Source organism: Lasioglossum baleicum, chromosome 5 (genome assembly GCF_051020765.1).
Source record: "Lasioglossum baleicum chromosome 5, iyLasBale1, whole genome shotgun sequence".
Lineage (NCBI taxonomy): Eukaryota > Metazoa > Arthropoda > Insecta > Hymenoptera > Halictidae > Lasioglossum > Lasioglossum baleicum.
Window position 1 is genome coordinate 9,928,514 of NC_134933.1, and position 15,760 is coordinate 9,944,273.

Genomic DNA, 15,760 nt, shown 5'->3' on the forward strand with positions numbered 1-15,760 from the left:
TTCTAAGATCACACTCCCGGAAGCTTCTACTTATTATCCCTGCTTTATTTTTATTAAAATGAACATATAAAAAACATATAACATTAAATTTATTTATACAGGTCGCATACAATTATAGAGTGTGGTGAATATTTGTGGATTTTAGAAATAGAGGATAACTTGGATGATGTTCTTGTCATTACTGAGGCAATCGCTTAAATTGCTAGGAATACATACTGATTCGTGCGTAATCGCCAGTTCAAGTAGATAAGGACGGTAGTGCTCAGACACGTTACATTTCTACTCCTATCTTTTTTAATAGTGAACTCTCCTAATCGAAATTAACGCCATTATAATGTGAATATTGTTACAATTAGTTACAAATTTACTAATTCGATACCACATAATTTCTTAAACTACATAGAATTATGTTAAGAATTACGTCAAGAATCACAGAAAATATTTTTATTGTCTGTCACAGAGAAACAAACGCTTTATTTCTAATAAAAATAAAAGCCATTACAATGTAACTCAGAAGATATTTTTATTATTTCTCTTACGAGAACGTTTCTTAGAAAGAACGATTGAAGTTTCGCGAAAATGAGGCATTATGCTGATGGATGACGAGGGTAGGAGGTGTAGCGAGGAAACTCGCGGAACCGTAAATCATTATCGTCGTTACGTTAATTGACGTTAGGGCGGATGGTGAGGCCGCGATAAGCCGTTCCTTTTTTTTTCGGCGTTTTATCGCCGCGCCGAAGGACGCACGCGAGAATGGATAATTGATTATTATTAATGAAATCCTTGTCAACGATCATGCTTTTTAACCGTGTGTGTTTTTTCTTTTTTGTTCTCAGGACGAAGTAAGTAACGACCAACCACTGTTAGAGGCCGTACAATCGAGAAACACTGAGAGAAAGAAAAGAGAAAGAGCTAAACTAGGCGAGAGACTAATGACGAAATGGCATCAGAGAACGTGAGATTTTCCGAAGCCATTACTACTTATACTTATTGTGGAAACATTAACGATAGTACACAGTCATTCACATAGTCGTTCGAATAGAGAATATATGTTGTGAAGCGACTCTAGAAATTTCAAAAAAATGTACTAACCACAGGAAACAGATTACAAGAGTGGTCTAACAATATTCTCCACAGATTTTCCACTGAGGGTCAAAACAGTCGAAATTACTGCAGTCATCAGTCGCATTTTCAATGTCCTATTATGTTGGACCAACCTCTAGTTTTTCTAAAAACACATTTTCATTTTCAAGAACAGTACAAAAGTTGCTGACAAAATTCCTTTCCAGGTTAGATGATAGAGCTGCCCGAGGATTCAACACTGTTCGAACCTCTCAATCATCAGTCGAGATGATCGACACCGTTTCCATGTCCAGTTACTGTGGTGAAACCGCGACAAAACGCCGCCGCCGATTTCACCCATTAACTCCGAGCCCTAACGACCGAAGATAGCATTCTCCCGAGACAGAACTCGCTCGATTACTCGAAAATTCATCGAGTTTTTCCCACGGTGTGCTAAACAGTGGCAAGAAATCCGACTGGGAACGAAATCGTCTTAGAACCGGGCACCATTCAATGGGAAAGAAGAGGTCTCAATTCCTCGAATGACATTTCGCTCGTTAGCCGGTCGCGTTTCCCGTTCCATTCCGCGAAAGCGCTTAACAGAACCCGATCTGAACGGAAAAGCGAGGTTAGGAGAGGTAATCTGCGAATCGCATTAAAATCTAGGTCGCGAACTGTTCGGAAAATGGCCACGGAAACCGTGAACGAAGCACCCGACACTCTTTCGATGCATGGGAACAAACGTTAATGGTTAATCCTCATCCGTCCCTCATTGCACGAACTGTACCTGTCCCTCGGTGTCAAATCGACGAATTATTTTTCTTTTATTGAAATTGATGAGTTAACATTTAACTTTCTTAAGTTTTTTCCGGTTATCTGTTCCGCATTAAAAATATGTATAAAAGTCATGAAGTTTCAGGCAAAACCTACAATTAACAGAACAGTAGAAATTATTTCGGGAACACTTTGTCAAATTGACACGAGGGACGGATGAGAGTTAATTAACAAATTCGGCTTTCCATAAAATGAAATTTAAAACTCGTATAAAGATCCACAATCGCATGATTACACTGGGTTTTTATGCAAAATACAAATTCCCTTCCAAAAAAAAAAAAAACATAGAACATCCACAAAGCAGGCAACAAGAACGAGTTTCATTGTGCAAGTTGGAAACAGAAGTTGATCGTACCGTACAGAAAAAGATTGAAACGTCACGGTGGAAAGAGGCGAGACGTATGCCAGTCACGTGGGACAGAGTACGAGAACAACAAACTTTCGTTTCGTGTAACAAGGGAAACGCTGGCAGATCTACGGCATGTCATCCGGATAGACCGGGGGCCCTTGTAGATGCACGAAGGGGACCAATAAAAAGGCCGGTTCCGATCGAAACCGATATTGGCTGGGAGCCCGCGACTCGTCGTTTCCGTGAATCTGATCAATCCGGCAGGTCGTGTCGCCTTTGTACACCGAGAGAGCAGAAATGACTGGAGTCTTCTTGCTCGATCAGGCCCCGGAGAGTGCCGGGGACCGAGTCAGTTCGCGGGGCTGAGTTATGACTGCGGCCATTACGCGGGACAAACGAGGCTAAGCGTGTCGACACGGCCGACCGACCGGCCTTCCCGGCTTCTTCTCTGCCAGTCGCTCTTGAGTCATGAGAAAATTACGAGCCCTGTCCACTGTGGGGCCTTCACCGAGTTCGTATTGACGGTTTTAAGGACTTCGATTGGCCCTCGTTATCGCTACCGTCACATGGTTGTGATGGTTGCTTGCTCGAATTCAAGATTCTACGGAGTATGATTTGATTGACGGCTTTGTTGAATGGTTCGATGACGATTGTGTTCGTGGCTAGTGGGACTAGCTTGTACTGTGTTAGAGACGACTGACAAGTAACACTACCCAACTGATTTGAATGAAATTTGACGTACTTATTAAACACCGAAAAATATTAATTACGTGTTTCAATCGCAACCTTTGGAGATGAAAACGTTTGTGGCTAATTATTTCTTAAAGGATTCATATTTTTTCTATAAATTTGAGCCTATTTTCCCATAACGTCTGATTTCTCTTTTTTGGGAAAATAACGCAACAAATCAATTCTGAAGACCGATTTAGAGTCATCGCATAAAATTACTGATTATAGATACAGGATGCGCTTAAGGTCCGGCAACTGCCAAATCCGGCAAGTCCGGATTATTAATTCCAAATTTAATTGACCTTGAAAATCGACTTCAAGGTCGATTTCAAGGGCGCCATCAAGTGCATCACTCTGAACTGCACAATTCTGGATCTAGCACTTTTTTCAGATACTGTATCCTTTAAGATATAATTAGCCACAAACGTTTCCATCTCTACAGGTTGAGGGGTGCTTTCTACCCCTAAACAGCGTATTTAGCCGAAACAAAAAAACACATATTTAATATTTTCGGTGTTTAATAAGTACGTTAAATTTCGTTCAAATCAGTGACTATCAGTTGGGTAGTGTTACTTGTGTGTCCAATCTTCAGATGCCTAACACCTGACACTGCTGTTACTAGTTTGGGTGTGCGAGTTGGTCGGGACGAGAAATTTTGAGATTCGCAAAAGAATCGGGTTTCCCGAAAATTGCGAGATTCCCGAAGAAATCGGGTTTCTTGAGAATTTCTAGAATATGACATAGGCACTCTTGAAAAGAATTTTGTATAATAATTAAGTATTCATTATATACATATAATATTATATTAAATATATGGTATATTTATATAAATATATAAAGAATAAATTATTTCGAGAATCCCGATAAATTCGAAACTCGAAATTTTCGAGTACACGTCCCGATCCCGAAAAAATTTCGGAAATTAAAATGTCTAGTAAAATGAACAGGGTTGGGATGAGATCTGCAAAAACAATGTTGTTCAAGAGGGGGGCCTCGGACTACATAAGTTTAAGATCCCCTGGCATAGAACATAACGAGAGTCACCATCAAGCATGAATCGTGTCACCAAGAAAGCGTCCCACATGATCCTAGTCATCGGGAAACGATCTCCTCCGTGCAAAGACTCGATCACTTTCATTCCCAGGTGCTTCTAGCCCACAAAGACCTCGAGATCGTCCATCGCCATCGTCTCCAGCATCTCCGGATCGCAAGCATTCTTCTGCAACGCGCATTCTTCAAACTATCTTGCCCCTACGTAGATCGAGGTAGATCGTCGCTCCACGCCGTTTCTCGAGTATGATCTGCACCTGTCCCACTTCTGGCCGACTCCAGTTGGTCACAAAGTATCGTTAATGAATTCTTAACGTCTCCCTGTCCCTCTGCCCGCGGCCAAGACCCGAGACTCATTCGTCGTTTCGTGGCCGTCGATGCTGGCAGACGTAATTAAAAGGAACGTGACGCGCAAGTTTAGTGGCGCTTTAAGACCAGGCCAGATCGTTGCACGTACCAGCCACGACGCAATTCATAGTCGTACGACTCACTTCAACTATGCCCGGGATCGTTCCTCGATTCGCGATCGTACAGTCGCCTTGGAAAATAAATTATTGCTTCTGGAGTCTCGTGGACTTCTGATGTTCCGGCAACATTTAAGGAGGTAGACACTCGTTTCCAGTAGAGTTTCAAAAGTGCTAGATGAAAGAACAATGTAGACCGCGATCGTCCTCAAAAGTCCTATTTTTTTCTATTTTTACATTCAGCAATTGTGTTCTCGAACAAATGGATTAATGAAAGAACCTCTTAAAGGAGTAGACTCGTTTTTGCAGGATTGCAAAAATTGTCGATAATGCAAAGATGGGGTCATTCAGTAGTCAAAAGCGCTAGATAAAGGATCAATAGAGGCCGCGATTGCCCTCAAAAGTCCCGTTTTTTCATTTACGAGGCGTAATTTCCATTATTCGGAAGGATAAAGCTGTACAGCTATCATGCATGCAGCCAAATAATACAAATTACGCCTCGTAAACGTATAGATAAAAATCTTTTATCTGGCGTTTTTGACTACTGAAAATCCCAATCTTTGCATTATCGAGAAATGAGAAGGCGGATCCCGCATCCTTGCAATCCTAGAAAAGAGTTTACCCTCTCAAATCGATATATGTACAAGAAAATCTACAATCAGAAGGCTTCACTATTTTGTAGAAAAGAATGGCTACCGAAATGGCTCCAATTAGCTCCACTTCTTCGAGTTCTCCGAGACGATACCTAAACCGCGAGATTCCAGGAGAAATCAAAGTCGGCCGCTGTCCGCATTCCATCGAGCGCGATTGAGTCCCGCGAACAAAATGGACGATCTTTGGAAACGCGCGCATTCCGTTCACCTTGAGCTGGGGAAAAAATCCAGCAACGTTTAGCAAGAACGCCTGGCAAATTTATGAGGGCTCGACGACGACGACGACGACCGGTGCCGATGCGTTCCTCTTACTCTCGCTTCGAGGAATCAATTAGAAATGATCTCCTTCCTCGGCGAACTCGCCGATCTCAGGGACTATCGAAGCCATCCGACGATTTTCCAGGTGTCGCTGATTGCGTCAGACCAAAGGCAGCACGACCAAAAGTCCGATCGAGGATCGAGAGAATCCGATCGAGAAGCGTAGAACGATACCGCAGGAATGCGTCGAGCAAAAAGGTTCCGAGAGATTTTTCGATCGTAGAGGTTTATCGATCGATCAGCTTGGAAATTCGCAGTTAAAAGGGAAGATGATTTCGCTCCGGGTGCAACGAGCAGCTCTCTCTTTTTCCAACGATCGTTTCCAGACGGTTCTAACCCAGACCAGGTCCTCCCCTGCGTCCCCGCCGATACCAGTGCAATTAGAAGCAACGTGACAAGGGACCCAAGCAGCAAAACTGAAAGAGCGATCCGGCGTTCCTACGATTCGTTACGCAAACCCGTGTCGAAGGGAAGAGCCCGGTTTAGAACGCTAAAAATACCGTGGCTTTGCGATTTTTTCCCAAAGAGACCGTGAGGCGAATCGTTCCGAAACTTTGTGGATAATTGACCACATGTCCGAGGAATACACCATTATTTTTTCGTTGGAAAATATCTGACAGAAGCGGAGCTGTATGAATTGTCTGGCAGAAAGAAAAAGTATAATATTATTGTTGTCATTTTAATGGTTCTCATGTTATTCTAATTTTAACGACTTAGAAAAAATATTTAAAGAATTTAGAAATCGTACTATTTTTACTTGTTCACAATTATTAAGAAAAGAAAGATTTTTATTTTATTCGTTATAAATGTGTGAACGACCCAATAATATTTTTTATTGAATTTTTCTGCAATGACGAATCTTTCAGAATAACGATTTCTCGCTGTTCATGAATAACATATTCTACAAGAAAGGTGTAGAAAATAGGCTCGCTGTTTGACGTGTTGGAGGAAAAGCGATTTAGTAAAGGAAAAACAGCGGCGAAAGAAAAGGAAGCGAAGAAAGGGGATCGAATGGACGTCGTAGAAGGATGTCGCAGTAGGATGTCGGAGACTCGTACGAAACGACGCGTCCTTCGGCGACAAAATGCTCCCTGGATTGTCGCCGAGATGACAGGACAATGATGAAGCGGTTTAATTGTTCCCGAGCCGACCGGTTTTTCACTCAATTGAATTACATCGATCAAATTCCCCGCAAGAAATAAATGGCGTACGGTCGCAGCGTCGCTCCGCGGAAGCACGTGAAAAACTACCGCGCCGGCGCGTTTTGTTGCTTCTTCGATTGCTGTTTGAATATCGGTGGCGGCGATGCACTCTGCACAATTGCCATTTCACTTGTTAGTGCTCTGTCCAATTAATTCTTGTACAGTACGTCCTCGACTTGCGCGGCTAATTCGTTCCAGCGCTTTCCGAGTAAGCTAATAAAAAACAGAAATTCTACGAGCATGGGATCTTCAAGTTGCCTGAAAAATCGCAGAGGATCATAGAACAAAAAATGTCATAAATAGACTGCGAATTTTATGCATTTATGACAAAAAAGAGTACGTACAGTTTAAAGCAGTGGACATACTGAAAAAGATTTAAGGTCATCATTGTATTAGTTTCACCTCAATAGAAATTTTTATTTGGCTCCTGTGTCTTACAATCAATCCAAGTGTTTTTTATTTTGCATAAACATCCGCAGTCTAGTCATAAAACTCATTCTGAATAGTCTCAATATAACAATTGTGAATTTTAATAGTTATTTTCGGACCCTTTTCGTTTGGCAATATGAACTGTCATTTCACAGTGAAGAGGTTCAAACAGTCTAAGGACGTCTCGATCTATTGTTGCAATTTAATGATTAAACAAAAAACGAATTTTTCATCTTTTACGAATTGAATCGGGCTAGAGTTGAGTCCTGCGAAATGTCTGCCATCGAATAAATTGCTTCGATTACATGGAATGATCGAGGTTGCTGGTCTGGTAGTCGAAGTGTAAACGATTAGCGAGGGGTGCGAACATTTTGCATAGTTGGCGGAACGCAAAAATGGCGGCGGCTCGCAGGAGGCAGTTACTCGTTCTCCTCTTCAGAAATGACTGAGGTAACGAACGGTCGGCAGTCTAATTACTTAAGCGAAGTAGTCTCGTTGTCGGTGGCTGGAAAGAGGCATTCAGAAACCCACTTCTCGCTCCGCTGAGCATCCCCCCGTCTCTCTGGGTTCTCCATTTAAGGTGCCACCCCCTCTCAGCCAGTTCTCGAGGGTAAAACCAATAACGCTAAGACGCCCTCTCACCTTGAGAATAAGCGAGAGAGAGTACATCCCCGAAAGTACCTCGCATACCGAGGACGTGCGGCCGCCAAGGAACACTAATTTCCTCTCGAGCTATCCTTGAGTTAGACGTCAGCTACCGGCTGGCTGCGCTCTTCAGCGCAACGCCCTTGATTAACGCTGCGAGAGAGACTGTCAGTCCGGTTAATAGTCGCTGGCTGGAAGCCCACTTTGCTTGCCGACCGAGGGAAACCGTTTTAATTGACTTGCGGTCTCGCATTTTCAATTTAAAAACACTCACCTCCGAAGTACACCAAACTTGGACTTTCTCATTTTGTGTCTTGTTCGACGTATCGATTAATATTCACAGATTTCTGTTTGACCAATAAATTTTGGCAATAAATGCATAAAATTCTCGAAGTTCTCCAGAGGATCCTCCATCAACATTTGATCAAAAGAATCCGATCAAACTCGTAGAATTAATTACAATCCTCACCGACTCTAAATTTCGTTGTGGCTCCTTAACAGATTCCAGAGGATAATCGCCTGGAAATTAGATAGGTCTATCAATGGCATATTTTACAAGTGTAATTTCATTCATAATAATGATCATTACCCCCCCCCCCCATAATTACACATCGATTCGTTCAACTGGTAATGCTCAAATTTCAAAACGCAAGATTTCCGAGGATAATTCAATTCCTCATTTTTGTCGTACGTTCTCCTTTTTCGCTGACTATGATCGCCGGTTGCCTCGAGACATTTCTCCACGGCAACATCGACTGCATAGTAACATTAATACCAGGCATATTTCGCGGACTGCGATTCGCGAGTGGGAACCGCGCGAATGAAGGTTTCGCCGCGTTATGATGGAGGACGGTGTTAAGCGGCCGGACGCGGGATTTCCGCGTAATGTCCGACCCGGCAGATCAGCCAACAAGATAACACCGTTGTTGATCGTTACGATTTGATTTATTCGCAATTATGGCCGCAAAAGACTCTCGCTGCCGCTGCTGGACCCGTGGACGGTGCATCAGGTTTATGAGGTGAATTATTAGCGCCGACCAGTTTCAACATTCGCGAGGGAGAGGAGATCCGGGATCGTTGCAGCTCCTTCGACTGTGAAAATATCCTGAATTTTGCAAATTCGACCACGTTGTTCCTCGAGTTTTTAAGCCCTTCGTTGCTGGGATTTTCGCGGCCTTGAAGGTCCATTCGTCTTTGAATCTTTGGTTGTTGAGTTTGGTTTTTGTGCCTTTGATGATGCTGGTTTTTGACTTCGGGTGTTCATGGTTTTAATTTGTGGAATTTTGTAGCACAAAACTCAGACTGTTCTCTCCTGAACAAAATATTGAAAATAAAAAGCGAAGGACTGAATATTATCATTAATTACAATTTTTTACAATAATGGAATGTTATATGGTAATGTTAATGCTGATTCAAACCTTTCAAAAAACTGCTCAGAGTGATCTCACCTGATCAAAACATAGAAGAATAAAAATCGAAGGTCTGAATTGGGTTTCTGCACCCTGCTGATAGGTACATCATTAATTATTATTTTCTACAATGATGAAATGTAATATTGTAATGTGACTGTTGACTCGAGCCCTTCACAACATTGCTCAGACTGGTCTGTCCTGAGCAAAATTGAAAAATCAAAAACTGAGGTCTGCAAATAGTCACATCATAGAATATTATTTTCCATAGTGATGAAATGGATATATTGTAATATGTCTGCTAACTCAAACCCTTCACAGCATTGCTCAGACTGGTCTGACCTGAGCAAAACATTGAAAAATCAAAAACTGAGGTCTGCTAGTAGGTACATCATATAATAGTATTTTCTACAATGACAAAATTGATATATTGTAATGTGACTGTTGACCCAAACCCCTCATAACCCTGCTCAGTCGGCTCACCTGAAAAATATGAAACAATCGAATGTGGTTCCCTTCGAGCGAGCACTTGTCCTTGCTCTCGTTTCTGTTTCCACAATAAGTAGACCAAGTAGAGAAATGTCTTTAATCGAGAAATAGCCAAAATTCCGCTGACATGTCGGCAGATAGCAGCTAACGTCAGGATCCTCCCGTGTTCCAGGTCCTCGAACAAGACGAGTAAAAAGGACGGACAATCGAGGCAGCGGCGCTACCCCTGAAGAGAAGAGACCGAGGACAGCGTTCAGCGGGGAGCAATTGGCAAGGTTGAAGCGGGAATTCGCGGAGAATCGATATCTCACGGAAAGAAGACGGCAACAACTGTCGAGGGACCTGGGTCTGAACGAGGCGCAGATCAAGATCTGGTTCCAGAATAAAAGGGCGAAGATCAAGAAAGCCAGCGGCCAGAAGAATCCTCTAGCCCTTCAGCTGATGGCGCAAGGACTGTATAATCACTCGACCGTGCCCCTCTCGAAAGAAGAAGAGGAACAGGCAGCGGAACTGCAAGCAAAGTGACGACAATAATATCCGTTTATTGATCGAGTATAAATTCGCGATTCTCGAACATGTTCGAAGTTGGACGTGTGTTCGATTCGCGATCGTGGTTCAGTGTGGAAGAACGTGAAAGAGTGTGGAATGGATGATCGCGAAGACGAGAGCCCAAATGCACGAAGATCCGATTTGTTCCCAGGTCTCGTCTTTTACAGACCGTTCCTCCGTTACATTCCACGAGATGGGCGATCTACAATCCAAAGATTAAACGTTTTCGATACACTTCGCTTTCGGCAGAAACAGATTCCTGCGCCAAACAAATTTCTCATCGAATCTCGTAGACGTTTTTTCTTCGTACGATAGACTGGGGTATTTATTTCGTTAAGGATACTAGTGCCACTGACTATGGTCGCTCCGGAGATGACCGGCTGTTCGAGGTTATCAGGGTTGGCACCCTGAAGTATCCCTCTGTCTGATGTTTTGGCGATTTAGTTGGCAGAAATTGTTAGCAGCGAGGGAGAAGTAGTTTTCAGTGGTTGGTTCACTTCATTTTAAGAAATTAATTCATATTTATATACAAAATGTTCACTTGAAAACTTTTCAGTCGAATATCTCGAAAAGTATGAAAGATATTAAAAAAGTGTAAAACACGTGTCCAAGGATTTCGAGGGGGAAAGAGGATGGATAAAAAGTATCGTACGAAAATTGCTGGTCTTTTTACGTACAATAAGATCCCATAGGAAAAAATATAGGTTTCTATTTGAAAAAACAAAGTTGAGATCTTCAAATAACCTTGAAAACGCCACCCAAATAAAAAACTGATACTGCCCCCTCTTTCCCCTTGGACACGTGTTTTACACTTATTTAATATCTTTCATACTTTTCGAGATATTCGACTGGAAAATTTTCAAATGAACACCCTGTATACTAGGTTGGAGGGATAGTTCTAAAATTAATATTATTCGTAACAACATTGTCATTATTTGTAACGACTTCTGTAACAACTCCTGTTTCCCAATGACTCACCAGCAACATGTGTTTTCGATTTAGAAGCAAAATTAACTGCTTATTCCAAATACGACAGAACTTTCCCTCGAACCTAATAAAATACAAGAATTGTTAATATTTCCCAATAAAATGGATATATTCGTAACATGATTTTGCACCTGTAAATCATTCGAAACATTTAATTGAGTTCTTCCGGATCGTTGAAACATTACACAGAGTACAAGTGGGGGAAGGGGGATAATTTGAAAGGACCTTGAGCAGTGGATCGTCTGCGGAAAAGACTATAGGCGCCTGAACGACTGCAGAACGAATTCCGAACGAATTTCGTTGTCTTAGAGCTTCCTGTTTGAGACTCGAGAGTCCGTTGTCGATGGGGAAGCTCGCGAGTCACCCGATGTGCAAATTTCTCGCGAATGGCGGTCATCTAGTTGATCGTTATTCGTCGTTATTGAAGACTCGTCGCGTTCCTAGCAATTAGAGAAGTTCAGTGTCGAAGAAAAATGGAGGAATGATCGGGCGTGAATCACCTAAGTCAGCTGATTGTGTGTAGAATGGGTTGTACAGTGCCATTTGTACAGTAATCTCGAGGATACCGGGTCGAGAACAGTCATCGTCGATTTTTTTGTTTGTTTTTTTGTTTCGTTTGTCTGAGGGAACCTGAATTAATAAATATTTTAAGGGGGAGGAAAACGGTTTTTCGATTGATAAGAATGATACAGAGAGTGCGAGAATGCTAGTTCTATTCCGTTAATTTATTGTAAAAATGTAAGATATCGTACAATTGCGACGTGCAATAGAATCTATATATATAAATAAAAGAGAAGTGAAATAGAAACGACTTATGTATAGGTATAAATATATAAATATATATATATATATATGAAATTGATAAATCGTCGTGTAAATAAAGCCGAAACTTAGCGAGAACGTCGTCTCGATAGACTGTTTAAAAGTAACTTAGTTATTTATTTACCTATGCTATGCGAAACGCTCGACACGGTAACCGAGCGTAAATATCTTGTAAGGATTATTTAAAAAAAATCGAATTAAATATTCCCACTATCGCGAGCCACGTAGCACGACTTGTTTTAATCATCTTACCACAGCTCTCCTCTTCCTATCCAAAACCATTAATCTTAAAAATAAGAAGCAATCCCTATTCAATCTATGAAAAATAAATTTCTCAAAAATAAAATATTAATAGCTCGTAGAATATAATATAATTTTGTTTATTTAATGGATTGTGGTAAAAATGAATCCCTATTCAATCTCTGAAAAATAAATACTAATAGCTCGTAGAATATAATATACTTTTGTTTATTTAATAGATTGTGGCAAAAATTAATTTATCAAATTCGGTAACAGAATTGTGTCAATCCTATACTTGTTAAAAATAAAAATCTCCTTTTCTGTAGAGATTGTTCGAAAAGCAGGATTTCGGGGATGAAAGCATAACTTGTGAGGCGATTAGGGTACGAATCAGTTTCAAGGCGTACCCAAGTAATGGACGAGGTCGACGAAATCAATCGGCCAGAGATGTTTATCGAATTGCATCGTCGAAATGCAAGTGAGAAACAGAGGAAATATGCGAGAGAAAGATGGTGGTTCGGGATCGGTGTCGGGATAAAAGGCACGGGGCGGGTCGATTCGCATTCAGCATTTGGCGCATGCTTCCACCCCCGACGCCGTATTTCAGCCTCGTGCGAACCCCATGAAAAGCCCCTCCCGCTGCCGCACAAGCGAGATATCGATTGATTTACAGTCGAAAGGTGGCCATCGTTGATATCAAACCAGCCACGCCTACGTTATACCGTAAACGCGGTGCGTGTGCTGCGCCGCTACGGCGAGTGCTGTCGGCCAATGCATTTTATACTTCATTTAACCTTCGACCCCTTTACACCTATCTACACCCCCCGACGAAACCCTCGTGGCTTCTACAAAATCTTACAAAGTACTGTAACAGTCTTTATTGCAGGAAGGTTAATCGAATTGACTCGAATACAATCAGTTACAATTAAATTGTTGGTTTGTTCAAAATCCATTTTATGGGATTTCGTTCGTTTTAGGGGTTGGAACGCAGTAGCTAATAAAGATTCATCAATTTTGTAATCGATAAGCACTATTTTTAGAAATCGTGGATATTCTAGGATTAACTTTTACATTTTTGTAGGGGAAGCACACATTTCTCATTCTTTGTTTAAAAAATCGCAAAATGTATTTTAGAATTTTTAGACCTACAGATAAATTTAACACATTGGGAATTAATTTTTATTGGGTCCGTAAGATGCAGAAAGATAAAAGGAACATAATTACTAAAATAAATTTTAAAAGTTTCTCATTCAACGTGTGGAGCCTCTTAAAAATATTTCATCATAAATATCGAACAACAGTTACCACTAAAATAATTCTTGATTCACTGATTGTACAATTGCATGGTCGAAAGTTGAGCATTTTCGGGGAACTAAAAACGGAGTCGAGTTCGTCGACACCGGAGATAAATAATTTCATCGGTCTCGGCTCTGTTCCCCGATTTTTCTTTTTCGACGCGCCGTCGCCGGAGATCCTGCAGGATTCCCTTGGGACCCTGAGTCGTCCTCGAGGATCCGAGGTAAGTAATAGGCGACATTAGCGTACAAGCCACGTCCGAGGGAACGGACTCCGTCTGCGATGAATAATCAGCGACAATTATTTTTTACAAGAACTTCTGTTGAGGGACGGACGGAAGTCCGTCGATACCTGAACGGTCCCACGATATTTCAAAGGCTGTTACACAAAAAAATAAATGAGCGCCAGGGAAATCAGGTATAGCGATTTCAGTGGCAGACATTCGGGGGCGCCAAACCAATGGTCTGTATTTATTTTCGTTGGAAGCTGCAGAAATGTCCCGTTTCGGAAGTTGACCGTAGGTTTCGCAAAATAAATTGATTGTAAAATTAAAAAGAAATTTGCAACACGTCATTTTGACTAGTATTAATTACTAATTATTAGGCTGCGGATTTTCATGCATTTATGAAGAAATTGGTTGAGTGAAATGTAAAACAGTAAAAGATTTTAAAAATTCAAGAATGTTGTAATGTAAAACATTTTTATTTTGCATGTTCATCTGCAGTCTAATAATTATTAATCTTATAATGACTGAAGATGCTCATTTTCAGTTCGCCGAGATATTACGCGAGAATTATTTTTAATTCTAGGTAGCGTCAGCGTGAAGCGTGATTCGGAGTCATCAAGCAGGCAGTTAGGCGAACGACAATCACCGATAGACATTACCGAGACCTCCCAGTGACTCATTTACGCAGTGATTTCCGATGTCAGTCGGACAGGCGCGTCGTTAAGTAATCATATTTGTCACGCACGATTGTCCGGGACTTTCATTTCAGAAACGCGCGCTTAACGTAACTGGTAAATGAGTCCAGATAACGATCAAGGATTTTCACACATTAGTACCGAGGAGGTCGTTCGACCATGCTTAATAACTATCAGAGAAAACCTCGCTATTAAGTCAGCGACAAGGAAACGCGAAAGAAACCGAGTTGGTAGAGCGGCAATTATCCGCGGCAAGTACGGCCTCCGGTTCCGATAAATCTCTAATAGTACACCTGTTTCATTACTCGGGCGTAATAGTCCTATCTCTATCATCTAATCAAAGTTTCTCTAAACGACGCCCGACATGGTCGCCGGAGCATTTGTTCACTTCGGGCTTCTTCCGCGATGGCTGAACCTTGACGCACCATCCACTGGAATCAATTCCATATCCACAAATAAATAACTCCTTTAAAAATGATCCAGAGGACTTGAATTTTTTAAAGATGTTAAACCGACAGGTTCGCTAGGGAATGAGTAAACAACAAAGCTTTTTCACGGCTATAAAACGGAAGCAATAACGCTAATTTTCCAACCTGTTCTTCCTCGTGGCGGTTCGATAAACAATCCTCTCGCGCCGATCGTTCGCAAACACGTTTACCGTGGAACAACGCGTCAACAGAGATTAATAGGAGAATGAGTAAACAAAAATTTGTTTCGATTGCAATTGGCAGGAATCATACAAAATTTTGAAATTGATGTTTTACAACTTTTCATCTGAGCCTGTGACGATAATTTAAAAAATGCGTTTTGTAAATTTCGGTGACTTATATGCATACTGGAAGTTTTATCAAAACCGGTCAACATAGCAATAAGCTACATACGTTTAAAGATGAGAGCTTTAAGGTGAAAGTCGCAGATTTTCAGCCTCGTCAGAGCATTTCAGACCTAAAATGGAGGTAAAAATGGACGTCTTCAAGACGTCGTGTGCTATCTGGGACTTGACCCGCATTCATCAGGCCGCGTCATCGACTGCAACGACCCGCTATCAGCGTCCATCAGTCTCGATCGGTTTCACCAGTTCTCTGATGAATTCTGCGGGGACTTTCCGAGGATAAAATCGAGGAATGTCGAGCGGCATCGGTCTGGGGAGTCCTCGCGTGCCCCGCCACTTTTCTGTCCACGGTTGTATCTCATTTGTAAAGATTCCGGGACAAAGGAGCGGGATCGTCGTTTATGGATCTCCGGGTTGACCCGAAGTAGCCCCAGAGCCAGGCAAATGGCTGCCGGACAGACAGAAGCGCGAGTCTTGTCA

General features: G+C 41.7%; 2 protein-coding genes across 2 annotated transcripts in view; both read left to right on the forward strand.

Annotated features, from left to right (window-relative positions):
- LOC143208630 (uncharacterized) overlaps positions 1-9,777 on the forward strand; it is a 97,991-nt gene extending 88,214 nt beyond the window's left edge. Inside the window, exon 2 of the mRNA XM_076423199.1 lies at positions 837-9,777. Coding sequence (XP_076279314.1) covers positions 837-850 — 14 coding nt within the window. The 3' untranslated portion in view covers positions 851-9,777. The remainder of the gene's footprint in view (positions 1-836) is intronic.
- LOC143208537 (homeobox protein E60) lies at positions 9,116-14,884 on the forward strand. Its single transcript, XM_076422994.1, has 2 exons — positions 9,116-9,130; positions 9,775-14,884. The coding sequence occupies exons 1-2, from the start codon at positions 9,116-9,118 to the stop codon at positions 10,156-10,158; spliced, it is 399 nt and encodes a 132-aa protein (XP_076279109.1). The 3' UTR covers positions 10,159-14,884.
- Positions 14,885-15,760: the final 876 nt, after the last annotated feature.